Source organism: Melozone crissalis, unplaced genomic scaffold (assembly GCF_028551555.1).
Source record: "Melozone crissalis strain CALT ecotype California unplaced genomic scaffold, PUWL_Pcris_2 ptg000045l_1, whole genome shotgun sequence".
Classification (NCBI taxonomy): Eukaryota; Metazoa; Chordata; class Aves; order Passeriformes; family Passerellidae; genus Melozone; species Melozone crissalis.
In genome coordinates, this window is record NW_026535823.1 from 21,845,436 (window position 1) to 21,863,115 (window position 17,680).

A 17,680-nucleotide genomic window follows, 5' to 3' on the forward strand; every position below is an offset into this window, starting at 1 on the left:
GTGGGACAACAGCTTCAAAAAGCACAAACTACATCGTCCCAGATGGTGCAGACTGACCAAGGTGGAAGGAAGCTGCATTTCAGAGGTTATGAATTAATCAGGAGCCTTGAGTAGGTAATATCTTTTCATTCAACAGTTGGGTACAGTTCAAGAACCATGCTTTGTTCATCTCTAATTTTACCATATATGCAAGTGCTCACAATAGACTGTGTATCAATATATTCAGGTCTTGTTTTTAAATTTTACTCTCTCCTGGACCTTGGAGGTCTGTATTTTTCCTCACATTTCTCTTGTTGAAAATTTCTACTGATACCACAAATGGAACTAGTGCTTTAGTACAGCAAACGAGCTACAAATAATAATTTTAAATATCTGAGATGATGGACAATTTTCAAAGGACCACCATGCTCTCTGTGTGCACCTGTATATACAGGAAATCTCATCTGTCTTTAACTGCTCCTGCCTTGAAGTAAAATCCAGTTAAAGTATAAAGTGCATAGTGTGGATTAAAACCCTAAGAAATAACAAACAATGTGTCTGCCTTCCACAGATGATTAATTTTGCTTAACAGCTGAACCACCACCCTCTTTGTCTTCTGGTTTTTAGTTTAGTGTTACCTAGGCTGAGAAAGGCCAGCCAGATGTAAGCAAAACTATTGTAAACTGAGACATTTCTGTAATATGGTGTTAAGGGAGAGTTAAGTAAACCAGTATCAAGACACTGTCCAGTTGGGATGTGTAAATATTATTGTGTGCTTCTTGGCCCACTTAGCAAATACTTTCTTTTCTGTGATAAACCTGTGGCCTCCATATGGAGCATTTTCATGGAGAAAGTATTCCTCACACTCGTCTCTTCCTGGCTCGTAATAGTGGTAGGGAACTTTGCGAAAGCCTTCTGACCTAGGGAGAAGAAAGATACACTTCAGTACTGTCTTCCAGAAAAACATAAATCTATAATACACCTGAATACAAGATACAAGCATCCTGGCTTGGATCAGCCATAGTGTGGCCAGCAGGAGCAGGGAGGCTGAGACTGTGCCCTGTTCTCAGCATTGCTGAGGCCACACCTCAAATCCCGTGTTCAGTTTTGTGTCTCTTACTACAAAACAGACACTGAGGTGCTGGAGTGAGTGCAGAGAAGGACAATGGAGTCAGTGAAGGGTCTGGAGCACAACTCCCACAAGGAATGACTAAGGGAGCTGGGAGTCTTCATCCTGGAGAAAAGGAAGCTCTGGAGGGACCTTACTCTTTACAGCTGCTTGAAGGGGGGTTGTAATGAGGAGAGGGTTGGTCTCTTCTCCCAAGGAACAAGTGACATGACATGAGGATATTGCTTCAAACTGCACCACTGGAGGTTCAAATTGGATATTTGGAAAAATTTCTTCACCAAAAGGGATGTCAAGCACTGGAACAGGCTGCCCAGGGAAGTGATTGACTCACCAGCCCTGGATGTATTTAAAAGATGTGCAAATGTGGCACTTGGGACAGTTTAGTGCAGACTTGGCAGTGATGGGTTAACAACTGAACTCCATGATCTAAAAGGTCTTTCCCAACCTAAACAATTCTATGAATTATCTGAATTCCTGTCCATGTGTCAGCACTTGAGCTTCATTGCTAAACTGTAAGGGCTTTCATTACCTCACAATTTCTAGGAGTTTTCCTAAGGCAGAAGAAGCTCAGTGTATCTCTCAGCATACACTGATCTTACCAGTCAGTGAGAAGCTGATGGACTGGCTCCTATGGGCACTGCACATTTTGTTTAACCTGTGATAACTCACCTCACAAGGTTCTCTCCCCAAGCAAAGTCTCCTCACTGGATATCCTAGCTGTTGAAACTGGTTCTTGAACTGACTGAACAGGGCAGTTATAAGAGTAGCATCCAATTTAAGTGGGTAATCGAGTCAGAATCACAGCTTAAAGGGGACATCCTTCTCTGCTGCCAACAGCGCTACCATGCTGTTGACTGGTTTTACATCAGGGCTATGCTATGCCAGCCTGGCTGAGCTCTCTGAGGACAACCTTAGTCCTGTCACCCCTCATCCCAGGGTGCCTACTGTGTATTTTTATAAACAAAGAACAACATATGTTCATTCTGTTCATTCCATCTGGATGACTCAATCAGTGAGATCTGCAAGTTCTAAAAAGTCAGCCTCTAATGTTAAGATATCCTAATTAAACAGCTGTGACTCAAATTCTGTTGTTTGTGACATTTTTTAGGTTCTGCCAGCAATGAGTCTCACACTGGAGTGACACAGAATGTGGAGTGAGAATCTGCACAAAGGCTTGACTTTAGGAGCTCGTGATGCACTGGACTGGTTACATGCAGGACTTGGGCCAGCTTAGGTACAGAAGAATAGAGGTGCATGTGCTAGTACCATACATTGTTCATGACATTTCCTGCTTTTCTGAATGAATGAGGAATAGTTTCCTTTTATATTTTTCTACCATGCACAGTAGATTAAAGTATTTAACTTGGACTTTTAAAAATTGTGTTTAGAGTTATACTTCTGGCCATAGGATTAATCCACTGTCACTGTAAGGTCACCAACAGTAGTTGGTTGGAATTTATGTCAGTTTATGGTGATAAAGCTCACAGGACTTGTTTTATTATCTAATTAGAACCCTCTACTACTCAAAACAAGCCATATATAACCGAGAAATTTCAAGTAGGTTGCTCAATGGTAGTGAAATGTAATTTCAGGTAACTATCCTGGGCTAATCCTTTTATTCCGCTTCCAGGTGTATTTGGTATTCAGAAAACAATGTGTTAGTTTTTTTCCTCTATAGATTTGTTTTAGCAATGAAAGCAAGTACATTTTATCAAAAGAATATGAGCATACCTTGTTTCCAGCTAATTCAGAAACTGCAAAAGATCTTTGATTAAAAATAGCTCCTTATGACATCTGATGTTAGATTTTGTAAATGTTTTTATTTTATCAACAGCACATGCCATATCAGGAGTGAATATGCTGACAATAGTGTCACATCAATGCAAAACACTGGGAAATGACTGCCTGATCCATTTTTTGGATTTATGATATTAAAATCAATTGTGAAATTTTGACAAGACATCAGAATTGTAGATGCATGAAAATAATTTTCTATGATCTTACTTGCAGTAGGTGTCATTTATCATCCCATAGACGTGAATTCCATAGCAGGCATCCATAGCCAAAATTAAGGTGAACCAACCCGTGCTGAGATATGAACCTGATTGGACTCTGTAAAAATACAACAGACAGAAAACAAATTGCAATGAGAAATTATCAACACTTTATCAAAGAAATAAAATCCATTGCCTGGGACAAAAGGCATTAAGCAGCTTGACAATCTGTCAAAACCATACAATTACTTTGAATTATTTATAGATATGCTCTCATTCTTCCCAGCTTGGGGCCTCCAGCTATTGTCCACAGGGAAAAAAAACATGTTAAATATCTGAAGTCAAATAATGCATCTCCAGCAAAACAGAAAATTATTTCTTTTCACATCTGAAAGATAGCAATTAGTGGAGTTTGTAAAATGAGATAAGTTTACCAAAACACAAAGTACTGTTGGAATTTGTGTTGTGCTCATATGAGTAGGGACGATTTTCTTCTGCAAGCAAAATCTTAATCTACAGTGGGCTACCCTCAACCTGAAAATTCACACAGTAATGAAACTTCCATGGATAATTTGGTACAAAACCATCTAACAAAAGGTTCTGAAAACCAAAATTCTGTGCATATCCCTTTACCTGATTTTGTGTTATCATTCTTTGAGCTACCATAGCAGAGAGAAAACCACAAGAGGATAGTGCCCAGATTGACAGTCTTTGCCCAAATGACTAGATATATTCAATCAGCCCAGAAGTATAACCTGCACCAGTGAGAAAAATTACATGTGTAAGGATTTGGCTCGCAGACTGGTTGTTGGAGCAAACACATGCATTGTTAACCACAAACCAAATCCTGTTGGCTCTGCTCGCACAAATGTTACCAATGGGGGACTGGGAGTCAATGGAGTTACTCAGATAACCTGGGCATGCAAGATTCACTGCTTTCACACCTCACAAGTAGTGAGAGCACACTCAGCCCTTACCACTTATGAACTGGCTGAAGTCCAGCTTTGTGCATGTATTGCTTTCAATTTTACTGAAATCAGTGAAAATAATTATCTTTAAATCATTTTAAAATGCCCCATTTCCAAAGAAAGATACCACAAAACTCACAAAACCATCTTAAAAGAGCACCTCAATAGAGCTGGGTGTGAGTGAGAGGAGGGGATATATGAGCTTTCTGCCACACCTGTAAGCTCTTAGCTTTTGGGGTGGCAGGGAGCAGTCTGTTCTCCATCCTAAGTCAAAGCAGCCTAAGACACAATTAAGTTTTGCTGTAAAAAAACTTCCAAGTAAGCCTATGTGCAAATCAGTTACTGCCACCAACAAAATCTTCTGAAAACATTTTCATCCTGGGCTAGGAACAAAATTTTCATGTGAAAAAAAAACCCCTGTAGCAATTTACCCAGCCTATAAGCCCCAACCTCCCTATGAGACAGAAGAACCAACCTCAAGTGTTTTTTCCTGGTTCAGAGCAAGAATGTATTCCGGTCTCCTGCCTCCCTCCTCCTGTATCAATATATCAATCAGTGGTTTTGGCACAGATTCTGTGTTACATCCTTGCTCAAGCTGAACCAAATAGTACTTAAGACAATGGGTGAAAGAGTAGTTGTACAACCTTTATGATGACAATTACCTGGCACATAAAGGTCTGAGATTCAAATTCCTTCTCTGTGTAATATCTTTTACTACGGATACTAGAGAACCTCCAAGAGCTTTATGCTCATGAAGAAAATCCAGTACACTCCAGTTTAAATAAACCTATGATTTTTTAGTGAAAAACTATTGCCTTAATTCCCAGAGTTGAGTCCAAGAACACTGAAAGTCGTTAAATATTCTCTTTCTTGCCCATGTCTGTCCTCCTTCATGGTTGAGCTGGTGTGAACTTCTATCCCTGACTTTCCTGATATATACTTTCCTTTGGGGAAACAGCTAAGTATCTGTTTAGCTGCTTTTGTAAAGCTCATACTGGAAATAATAAATAAAGGGTTAACTTAAAGTGAAGAACAACAAGTGGAAACTAAAGGCAGGGTGTCAAACACCCAGGTTTCATTAGGAGGAAACCAACTGTAATTGTGCTGCTTTTTTGGACACCTTTATAGCCATGGAAGTGTACAGCTGTTTATCTGCCCCATCAGGATCTTCATCTCTTCAACCAGAATGTTCTGCTGCTGTCTAGCAGGGAGAATTCCCAATCCAATTCATGTTATGTCAAAATAACATTCTGCCATGATAAAAGGCTGCATTGCTTCTAACTTGCTTTCTACTCTTGCACCAGGAAAACACTGGCCTTGAGCTTTCAAGGCATTTTAGAATCATAATAACCATTTATAAGAACACGATGAAGATCAGGACCCTTCCGATAATGGAGGTTTATTGGAGAGCACTATATTGACAGCAGCATCTGAAATTTGCTATACTCAGGAGGAAAAGGGAATTTTAAAAAAGAATTAATCAATATTTCATGTCTTGTTTTAACACCATTGGACCTTACTCCTCTCATCTATATACTGCACTGGCAGGATAAATAAAAACAGCAGAGTGAGTTCCCAGGTACCTTCCCTGGGAGATGAAGTACATGACAGAATACAGATTATATACTTTAAACCAAAGCACTTATATTCATCCATTTTTTCCTCTGAAGATACACAGGGGTATGAGGGAATATACTTAAGCAGTGGAGATTCCAGATGATTTGGTAACACCTTAGAATGCAATCTGATACCATAAACATGCTTTCAAAATTCTAATGAAAGCAATATTAGAAATGCGAAAACAATTTTAGCTGTCCCCAAAAGGCCATAAATCTCCGAATACCTTTTAAAATATCATCCCATAAAACTGTAGTGCAAAGCAATGTCTCAGCCCTTGCTATTATGCTAACACTGTGCACTCAATTTCCCTCTCTACAGGAGAGTTTTACATGTTTCTTGGTCAGGGGGTTTTGAGACTCATTAGAAAAAGAGTTCCTCTTGTTACTGTAATTGCACTCAAATTTCAACTTTTACACATAGGAAATAAAAAAATCCTCCATTTATGTGTAGCATAAGGCTATGTAACCACACAAGTCTGGGGGAAGGAGGACATTATTCCCAAAATAAACAGGAGTTTGTTAAACATCATCTGCAGAACTACAGCAGGCAGATCTACGGTGATATATGTATGTGCAACAATCCCAAAATTGTTTCCTATGGCTCAGAGAGACTTTTTTTCATAGTATAAAATTAATGGGGCACCAGATCTGGACAGGAAATTGTCTCAACAGCTCAGGAGAAAATAACGCACTGTTTTTCAAAATACACTTTTAAAAAGATGGCTTTGCTTTCAAGACATGATTTACAGCTGCATACAGCAATAAAAAGGCAATGCTCACAAAAAGTTACTTTGTTTACCTTAAAAATGAAACCTTATTTCACACACTTCCTACTTTATTAGTGGTCTTAAAGAAATGACAGTTATAGGTTGTAATTCATTCTGCTAAATACCATCCACCATTTCAGAAAAGTACACAGGCATATGCTTAACATTAAAGACATAAAAAGACCAGTGGACTCAACTTCGTTAAAATGCTTGAAACGAAGTATATGCTTGCTTATCTTGCTCTTAGTGAAGGTTTAAGTGCTTAAAATGTCATTATTTAATCTCAGAATATAAAAGTAAGCTCCAAGATTAATAGTTACTTGGAAGTTTCAAGTCTCAAAACATATAATTTGCATTTTTAGTAATGCCTTCCATAAACTCCAGCAGAATGAACTGACTAAAGTTTCTCACAACATGTTACAAAGAGCCTTGCATTCTATTTTTCAGAAGAAAATAGTAAAATGCACTTTTAAGATCGCTAGAGTTGTAATATATGACACATAAAGCTTTAATTAAAATTTAATTTAAAATAAAAGCAATTAGACAGGGCTCTTCAGCTTTAACTTTCCACCATTTAAAAAAAAAAAAAGAAATTGACATAAAGAAGATGGAATAGAGAATGCACCCTAAAAATGTTGGCAACTGAAATTCATCTTCTTTGACATCTATAACCATGCTTTGATGTAGGCTAAATGAAGGAAAAACTCATTCTTCCTGTCACTGGGGGTAAATGGAAGAACATAAAATATTTTCTTCGTGATCCTGGGCTGGTGAGTTCAAACTGAGTAAAAGTTTTGTTGTCACTTGAGTTCTGATTTTAGCACAAAATTCCAGGAAGTTCTTTTCTTCATTCAATTATTCCAGGATTTTTTATGTGCACAATCAATTTTAGTTCTATGGTTCAATGGACTGTAATTTCCAGTGGGGACTTCAGTGGTAAAAAATAAAAATGAAAAAAAACGTTTGTGAAGGCAGAGAAGATGTCTACACAAGCAATTGCATGTCAATCTGATTGCAGAAAAGAACTTAGAAGTCTATTTTTTAATTCTTTTGGGAGAAACTAGAGATCACAGAAGGTCAATTAAGAGTGTTAATTAAGATAAAACCGAGGAAATATAGTACTTCAAAAAGCTATTAATTAACAGAGCTTGCCAAAAGCATTAGATAGACACTTTTCCTTTTTGACTTAATTTCAAAATATTGCAGTAAAGCAAAATTCAACAGTGACAGATTGAAATGACAAAATTCTCCAGGCCAATTAATTGACAAAAAATATATCCTTTCATAAAGGCTGTTTATAGAATCTAATCCTCAGATGACTCTCCCACCAAACTACTGAATCAGCAGCAGCTTTATTTGCAGCAGCTTGTCAGGCCTCTTGATTAATAAATAAGTATAAATAAGAGTATTGGTCTAAATAAAAGACCTATAATACACAGAGTAGAGGCTTTATAATGTGAGAGGCCCGTCCAACAAAAGGGCTTGTAAAAATGATTCAAACTAAACAGAAATATTTTCAAAAATATGTCAGAATTAGCTTAGGCAATGTTCAGGTAGAATTGTCTCTGGTACTTCTTTGTATCTGTGGTGCATCAAGAGACCATTAATCCTCTGGGAGGGGTCAGGGTACTCTGGTTTTGCCTGGCACTCTGTCAGCTGCCCTGCGTCAGCCTCCTCTGTGACAGGTCCTTGGGAAGGAGGGTAGAAGGTACAAGTCCCCTCTGCACTCCCTTGTTACAGACAATCACCTCTTTTTCTCCCTGGGTTTCTCTGGGTTTTTGCATTGCTGAATCACAGTATATTTCCTTACAACTAAAAATACAGGAGATTTATCTCCCAGCAGATACTGGTGAGCCACTACCCAATTCTATACTAACCAAATTAATGCTTCCATTGCACTTATGTTGACTGAGACTTCTCTCACTTCTCTCTCTTTTTTGTTTCCCCCCACTGAGGAAGCATCTCTGAGTACAGCTGCTGTAAAACTCTTCTGCTTTGACAAATTAAACACCCACATTCCCCAGGTCACAGTTTTGGTCTATGCCCTTCTCTTCACATCACATGTAGGTTTGTAAATGACAGATTGGAATGAGTTGGCAGAAAAATGCACCCACCTCTGAGAGAACAGCAAGGCTCTCACCTCTCCCCTGAGGAGCACATACACTTCTCTTGCCAGAGAGATGTTTTTGTGACAGGAGTAAAGGAAGCACCTTTGGTACAGAAGAGCAAAACTAAATCCTGAAGAATATCTGCCTTATCCTGGATTTATTTCTGTTTTCTCGAAGACATGGTACTTTGTTGCTAATTATTTCATTACATACTTTCTGAAGTAAAAAGAGCACAAGAAGAGCAAAGATGATACAAGCACAGAGAATTGATTTTAGCTGGTAAAAATGGTTGCTATTTCTGCATTATAAAGATCCCTGTTAGGCAGCCATTTATCATAATTATTCATTCTTTTGTTCTTGTGTGTGTGTGTGAGTGTGTGTGAGTGTGTGTGTGTGTCAGTGTACACACGTGTTTGCTCTGTATTCTATAAATGTGCAGGACATCTAATAATAAACAGCTGTGCCCCTCTAGCAGTGAGCAGACTGTCTCACACATCCTGCTTCAGGTCACTCTGGAAAGTGAAACATTTATACATGGGCAGATGTTTTATTAGCCATCATGTATGGTTTTATGCAAAGCTCAAACAAGTGGAATGCATTATGAACAGCACAGACCACGTTCCAGATTCAGGCAGTGACTGTGCCCAGCAAGATGCACCTGGGTATGGAGAAGGGATGCACTCACAGCCAGCCCAAACTCTTGGTAGATCATCCCTACTGTGAATCTTGAAAATAAGCTGCAGTTGGGGGGGCATACTGTTCAATTAATCTCCAGAAATATTCACTTTCTGATTACATTAACACTGTACCAATGGAACACAGGGACAAGAGTCCATTTCAGTTGAGTTTACTACAAACCTGCAGGCAAGGCTACTCCTAGGTCACAAACTGGCCCAAAAGAATCTCCCCCCACAATCTGATTTAAAAAGAGATGTAACAATTAATAAACCCCATGTCAAAATGGCATTGAAAAAAAGACAGGAAGGACACTTATGAATGATCACAAAAAAGAGCAGAGAAATGATGGCTTTGTATTTAACTGCATCTAATTTTAAAAACACCAAAACTATCTGACTTACTATTTACTTATTATTTTGGGCAAGAGAGGCAAAATCAACATTAGAAATAAGGACTACTCTGTTACTCAAGTACAGAAATAGCTAAGACATCTGCTTGGGTATTTAACTTACGGATTTATTTCCAATATTTGTGTTGTGTACATTTTTCTAATTTATTTCCCTTCTTTCTTTGTCTATTTAATACTCATGGAAACCTGAAACAAAGAGGAAAAAGAGGGAAAAAACCAAGGCAGCAGCCTGAGAAAATTGACTTCTGCTGTCCAAGCTTCTGTAGTTTCCTTATTTCTGATTCCTTGACCTGACTTTGATGCATCTCAGTTCAGTTCTGAACTCAGGCAATGAGACAAGGAAGTTATTTCACCCAGGCAGAGAGGGCTCCTTCAGACACCTCTGCTGCTGAGCTCAAGGAAGAAAAGCAGAATTCCTGTTTATCAAGGGTGATCATAGGGCCAGCTTGGTGCAATGCACAAAGAAGAGAAACAAGACTAAAGAATTATAATTGTAAACTCTGCCCTCCAGCCTATATATTGCATATATATATTATTTCAAGGTGATTCTCAAACCTGTGCTAATCTCTTCAAGATCAATGGCATCCCCTGTAGAGAACATGAATTGGTAGATTAATTTCTTACAGCTACTGGGCTTCTACAGGTTGCACTGAGTCTTCAGGTAAGAACTGTGTTCTTGCTGCAAACTGTTTACGGAACAGTAAATCCCAATTTCAAACTTTTTTCCTTCCCCGCTCTCTTCCCTAATCCTTCTGTTTCCAGAAATACATGTTTCCTTGATTTCTCTTGAGTTAAGATTCTTTATTTCCCTTTCTCAAGTACAGGCTGTGGTTGGAGCCACAGCCCATGCTATTGCCTGCACTCAAGTTACCAGCAGAAGATGCCTTTTGTGAGTGCCTGGGTTGCACTTGTCCCCTGGGGTCTGCAGTTTATGCACAATCACAAACAACCTCAACCTGCTGCAGCTGCACCGTGCATGGCTCCACACATCTCCATTTGCACTTGGATTTTGTTGATGAACAAAATGTATGTTTAAATCAGGACAGGATGCACAGAAATGTCACCCATTACAAACATGCAATTACGTTTAGAACGAAGTCACACAAGCAGGTTTGGGGGCTAAACTGTTGGCATTTTTCTCTTCAAAAATCACCTGAGTAAAATTCATTCCATGCTTAGGAAGACTGCTTATCAGGAAATGCAGCTCCTCTGGTCAATGGCAGCAGAGCACTTGCTCCACAGGACAATTACTTATGCTCACAGTGGTTGAATCAAATGGGGGGTGATGCCAAAATGTCCCTGGTTGTGGCACCGTGGTGTAACCCTGTCCCACTGTTCCCCACCTCTGACTGGACTGTGCTGGGCTGAAGATACTGCAATCCCTGGTGGCTGTGACAAAGGGAGTGACAGCTGAAAGCCTGGCACAGGTTTTAGGGCTGGTGCCACAGTCGTCTGTAGGGCAGCTTTATGTGCTCTCCTCTTCACCAGTAGCTGAGTCCTGGTTCAATATTTTCACACAGCGTGAAAGGGAGTAGAAAAGGATTTAGATTTTCATCCTTTGTAACCAAAAATGAATCAAAACTAAAAACTGTGCCAAGTGGAAGAAAAAAGACAACAGGGCTTTTTCCCTGCATCTCCATTTAAATCAATATTTGCTGTCTTGGGTCTGCACATTTTTCTACAGGGAGGATATAAACTAAACAGAGCTGCAGTTAATCCAGGATCCCTGAAGAGATTTAATTAAGGAGGCTTTACCACCCTTTTCTTTTGGTATTAAAGGGCACTCACTACTCCTAGCTGCATATTTTAGTGAAATGTATTGTAGGTGAATACAGAAGAAATTTCTTGATTAGCTCTTACTGTCTCAATACAAGATACTGAAAGGAGTTCATCTAACCTTGTCTGAAAGCAGCTTAAATTTTTCATAAAAACATTTTCTTTTAGGCTGGGTCTTTTTTATGTTGAAACTGAAAATGAGATACAACTTTTTAAAGATGTACGTTGTATTTCTGTGACACTGGGATGTGAGCAGAGGCTTTTACAAAGATATTTTGTTTTACTGCTATGGTGAAAATGAAAGAATAGCTAGCATGAGATTGTACTCTAACTCTGTTCATTTAAGAGGGAAGAACACTGGACCAGAAACTCAGCTGACAGAACACACACTGATGTACATCAGCTGATACCCTTTCAAATTTTCCAGAGTCTGCAGACATTGTAATAGTTCAAGCACTACCTCTTTGATATAGATATGGAAAGGAAAGCGATGTTACATTGTTCTCCACACATTTTACATTTATCTGAGAACTTTGCTTTTTACCAGGATGGATGCCCATACTAAAATAAAAAAAGCTTATTGAGGGCCAGAATGTTAACTGTAAGTTTTTCTTCTGAACAGATAATATTCACTGGAGAAAGAGAACTCAAACTCCACAGATTAGACCTTCATCAGTGCACATTCCTCTATCAACAACTCTTCTCCACCCAGCTCTGGTATTCAGAAGAGCGTTTCCATGTATTCTAAAATTCATTCCTAATTTGTTGCTAACTGATTATTTACATTACAGTAGCACTGTGAATCCTCACTGTGAAAGGCACTCTACACACACAGCAGTTTCTGAACCAAAGAGCTTAACAGTCAAACACCCAAGAGAAGCAGATTCTTTGGAGAAGGTACCTGTCCTTACCCCTAGCACTGCACCACATCATGGAGCCGCGTTCTCTGGAAGCGCATCCAGAGCCACAGAGCTCTTCTCTACACTGCCTATTTGCACTAACCAAAAGTTCATCTTAGATTATGGAGCATCAATATTTTTAGCGAAAACGAAGCCTTAAATCCAGACAAATTATTCTGATATGGAAAAAGGAGGTAAAAATAGAACTTGCGTGGGTCTGAATTTCAATTCAACTGCAAGAGGCCATAAAGTAACCCATCAGTCAAGCTTTGAAGATTAACTGCTAATTAACACAGATGTTGCCTTCCCTTTTACTACTGTAACTTTCTCCAGATTAACTTTTCCTTAAAGTATAAAAGGAACAAAAATATTTCTTTCCTTTTCTTTCTTTTCCTTTTTGACATACATTTTAATGAAGCCCACACACATATATAGGCATCGTATTACGGTTTAGTATCAATATTAGGGTCTTGCTTACTCAAAATGGATCAAGTCTTTCACTGCTTTCTTAATTAACTAATCTCTGTCCAAATATCAAGAAAGAAACAAATAATCCTCACATCTGAGCTACTGAAACTTCCTCTAACACCTCTACTGCTTGGGTTACATAGCAGGTGGCTTTCTGAAAGGCGTCTCTCACTCATGCACTTCAAATATAGTGTCCCAAATCCTGAGGACACCCAGGATTAGCTTTTTCATTCCCCTTCTGTTCCCCCAAAGTCACTACATTTATGCAGCGGGGTATTCTGAAGGCCAGATGCCCACAGCCACTGGCTCAAATACCTACCCTGGAGGCAGCACGCTGATTGTAGGCAAACACATTTGGCAGAACCAAGATTGGCACAAGTTCTTCTCTCAGATGGCAGCCTTTAGAAAAGGCATGGTATAGCAAACAGTTCAGAACAGCAGGAGACTGCCACAGAGAACCTCACAGGAAGAGGAACCAGGGGTCACAGCTTATTTCCTACTATCCCACTGAACAGTTTCTTCAACACTGGACAACTTCAGAATATATTATTCCAATATTCATTGAATAGTCTGCAGGAGGTTAATAGTACAAGTGGAAGCTTTGAGAAAAACCTCCATACTTATTAGAATGGCAGTTAAATGCTCGAAACCAGAATTTTTATGGCTTCTCTGCTATCAACTGAAGTAGCAAATTAGTTAATTTTCCAAGTCTTTCGCAATCCAGCTTTTTGAGAATAATAAACACAAGAATCATCATACTAATCATCTAGGAAGCTCACTGTCAGTCCAAACTAATGCCTAGGTATCAAGAAAGGTGAGGACTTCAGCTAGCCCCAGGAATATGATATTTACAGTGCATCCAAGTGAAGTGGGATTCATGAAGTGGGACAGTGGTCCTTTGCTTTGTAAATAAATGCTCTGATTTCTCTTCCACATTACACTGCTTCTTAGTAACATCATCTTTTCAGCAATTCCCAGTATCAGCTGGTCAAGAGTTGGCAATGTTACCATGGAATTGTGCAAGCAAGCAGCTCCTTGAAGGCCACACATGAGACAGGACCCATCAGAGGAGCCTGTGGCTGCTCCCCTGGCACCAAGTTCAGGACATCACAGTTAATTAAATTCTTATCTACAAGATTTGCATAACAAACATTAAAACAAGTTAATTCATTACTAGTAGAAACTGCAACCCACTTGCCACAGTTAGCTAGACTACATCCTTTTGGCACCAAACTCTAAAATCTAGAACTGACTAAAATCTGTTCTGTGGCTACATTACAGAGAACCTCAGGTAACAGTAGGAGCTACACTACTGGAAGGAATACCACATTAAAAATTAAGAGTTCAATCACATACAATAGCGGAGATAGAGTCACAATTAGCTTAACAAAACAACATAATTCTTTATAAAGCTCATTCTTTGCCTCTTCATGCTATGTGCCTGATAAGCCCTTGCCAACAAAGACATTATACTAATTACAATTAGTTATACAAACTGTAGGATAACTTAAATGATTTATTGATTTTTTTTCCCTCCCAAAATAAATGTTATTTTGAATTCCAAATATACAGTAAAAAAATAAAGCAGAAGCTACAGATGGCATGTTCAGTCCAGACAAGTATGAATGTGAATATACTTACAGGGACACTCAATCCATTTAAAACTTTAATCTTTTCCATGGAAAAATCATTGCAGAGTAGGTTTTATGCAATTAAATTAATTTTTTCCCTGAGCAGAGACATTTAAGGTACAGAACCAAGAGCTGAGCTGTTTTAAAAAAACCCTTAGAATAAAGAGGATCTTCCACCAATTTTTTTTCTTAATGTCTTCAGGTGAACAAATAAAAGTATGCACATTTGTCATGCAATATTAATGTGGCACCATGTTTGCCTTTGGTATAATTATTATCTACATGCAATCTGAAGACATAAAAGAATCTGAAGTTGTATTAAATAATTTTCTGTATTAACTATCAAACTGTGGTAATGACCACTTCATACCTAGGCATGGAAATAACAAAGGAATCTTTCTGCTTCAGTTCTTTGGGAACTCCTTCTAAGAACTACTACAAGACCCTCCTTTGTCCTCCATCCTGCAACATAACCAATGTCCTGTAACCATACTGAGAATTTGCTCCTCCTGTGAATATCCTCAGTGTTCAAGTGTATTTCCAGGAAGGAATTGCAGCACTGAGACTCTGAGCAGAGCACAGCACTCGATCCTTCAGGGGGACCCTCTCATAAATTTATTTTGAACTCCTCCGAAATTCAAAAAAATACCCAGACCCACTGAAAAATGAAGAGCTGATCCAGGCTGATGTTCTCCCAGTCCTTCCTACATGCCCCATCTCCAGAGTGCCAATGCACTCAAGCACTGAGATGCAAACCTTCTGTGCACAGACAATGAAGGTACACGAGAAAAGGCTTGGGCACAACAGGCACCCCCAGGGAGCAGCAGGTTTACTCCCTGCTCTCTCAGTGCCTTTTGCCATTACACCAGCCATTTTGTCCTCAGTCTTGTCAAGTGAAGGCACAACACTTAGGAAAACACATTTCTCTTTTTTTCTGGTCTGCAAGTCAGCATTATCTGATTAGGTCTACTTCCTAGGGCTTGTTCAGTCTCGCTTATCAGACACACTGGAAAATATTTCCAATAATAAGCCAGCAGAAATCTGCCTTCATATCTGGTGTCAGGCTACATATAACAGAAATCTTTTCATTTTAGTTTTAAAGTATTGCTTCATTCAACAAGCCGACTGCTGGCTGACACACAATCTAACCTAAAGGCTATGGATCAGCAGGTAAATGCAGAAATTCTATTAGTTTTCAGACCTGAGGTTTACGCCTTTCATTTCAAATGAAATCAAAATCCTACACATGAATAGGTAAAGCACAGAGTAAAGATCCTTTCTTAAAACCATCCATTACATATTACATGAGTGCAAGGAAGAAAGCAGTTCCTGCATCTTGTAGATACTGTATTTCTCGTGCTCAGTGGCTCTGGCAAGGAGGTAAATAGCAGACATAAAAGAGATCCATTCTGAGGAAAAATTAAAACCATGACCAACATTATATTAGGCAATGTGAAATCCTGCAAAGGTACAAAGACAGGCATAGCCAGATATGCTTGGCATTAACAAAACCTCTCCAAGCTTGTATAAATTGGACTTCCATACCTAAATCCGATTTTAAAAGTCATAATCAAACTTGTCTATGCTTTAAAGGTTTTGGAAATGAGCATCCTCATATAGGACCAGAAGAAGGAAATAGTTCAAAAGTGCGCATCACAAAGCATTCAGAATATTGAGGAGAATATTTCTTTTTCCAAACTGAAAGAAACACCACCAAAAAAGAGAGTTTTCATTTCTTTGTTCTTTCTAGAAGTGTACACGCCCAGATTTATATATAAATACATGAGATTTAGGAAAGATTGACTTCTAACTTCATTTTCCTCTTTGCTCTAAAGAGATATGTTCACTGGAAGTTCTCAGAGCATAGGCATCAGCATTTTGGCAGACTATACGGACTGAATCCCCAAAATAATAACAGAAAGCATAATTCACTTCTGGTGTGGTTTTCCTTTACCATGGTGGATCAGGATAGTCTTATAGCAAGAAAATCAATTGTGATTACCTGGTCAATAGTGGTTTGGTTATTTTTGCTGTAGGTCCTATTCTGTTCATTCACTTAAGGAAATTGTTACATGACATTGCTAATTATTCACAAAAAACATAGAATAAAAGCATGACTTTTTAGTCCTTGAAAACTTAGCTGTAACATTTGTCTTTGGAGTATGACATTAAACAGTAAAGAAGCTTGTTGAGCTCCGTCTTTTTCATTATTTAAGCCTTATATAATACATAAAGCCAGATCTTTCACTTGTACTTTGTGTTTATTTGTATTTAATCTGCATTTTCTCCAGGCAATACGTTTGATGGCCTCTAGTTACACTTTGTGCTGATGCTATCTTATAGCTTGATGAGAACAAGTGAGTTGGTATTCTTTATCACAGCTCTTAGCTATTATAATGCACAGCTCTCATTCATAGATATCCCTTACATTTTCTCCAGGAAAAGTAGAACTGTAGGTGTCACACAAATACAATGATATGTTAGGTGAGCTGGCCTAGAGGGACAGCAAACAAAAACATCAAGATACAATGTCCAGGTCCAGCACTCCCTCAAGTCCAGTAAGTCAATTAAATCACATCTTATGAAGAAATAAAAAGACCCCAAACATGATAATTCTTGTTTATCTCACAGATTATAACAGAAAGGATGTTATCTTGTCCTTTTGACAGGTGTAATGGCAGCTCTTCTGAACAAGTATTTTTGACAAGGAAATAGTGCTCTGTACTCTTCAGTCAAAGGCTACATGGTGTTTTAAAAATAACATTTTGTTGGGTTTTACTAAACCAAGGCTGCACAAAGCTAGTATAACATGTAAAATATAAAATATAAATATAAAAAGCATAAAAGAGAAAATATAAAATATAAAATATAAAATAAATATAAAATATAAAAAAAACAATTTTGGATGAGGATTATGAACCATGTATCAAGTGAACTCCCCAAAAATATGAGAGATTCTTGTTCAATGCTGGCAAGAGAGGAATACTGCTATGGAGCAGCTTCCCAATGCAATCTTGAATTACCTCGGAAATTGCTCACCTTATTATTGACCAGATCTGACTACATTTAACTTGTTTGATCTGATGAAATCAGGTTGTATGGCTGCAAGTTTGTGATAAGAAGCCAGTATTAGAAATTACAGATCTCAGAAAAGCAAAGCAAGAAAACACACAACCCTAAACTATCCATATGGAAATTATTCAATACAAACAGGTGGTTTCTTCTTGAAGAGCCCTTCTAATATTCCATATCCAT

The 17,680-nt window shown here is 38.5% G+C and overlaps 1 protein-coding gene across 1 annotated transcript in view; it reads right to left on the reverse strand.

Moving 5' to 3' along the window:
• Nucleotides 1–241: 241 nt before the first annotated feature.
• Nucleotides 242–17,680, reverse strand: part of ST6GALNAC3 (ST6 N-acetylgalactosaminide alpha-2,6-sialyltransferase 3) — a 207,996-nt gene continuing 190,557 nt past the window's right edge. Inside the window, exons 4-5 of the mRNA XM_054286063.1 lie at nucleotides 3,113–3,220; nucleotides 242–899 (exon numbers count right to left, since the gene is read on the reverse strand). Coding sequence (XP_054142038.1) covers nucleotides 713–899; nucleotides 3,113–3,220 — 295 coding nt within the window. The 3' untranslated portion in view covers nucleotides 242–712. The remainder of the gene's footprint in view (nucleotides 900–3,112; nucleotides 3,221–17,680) is intronic.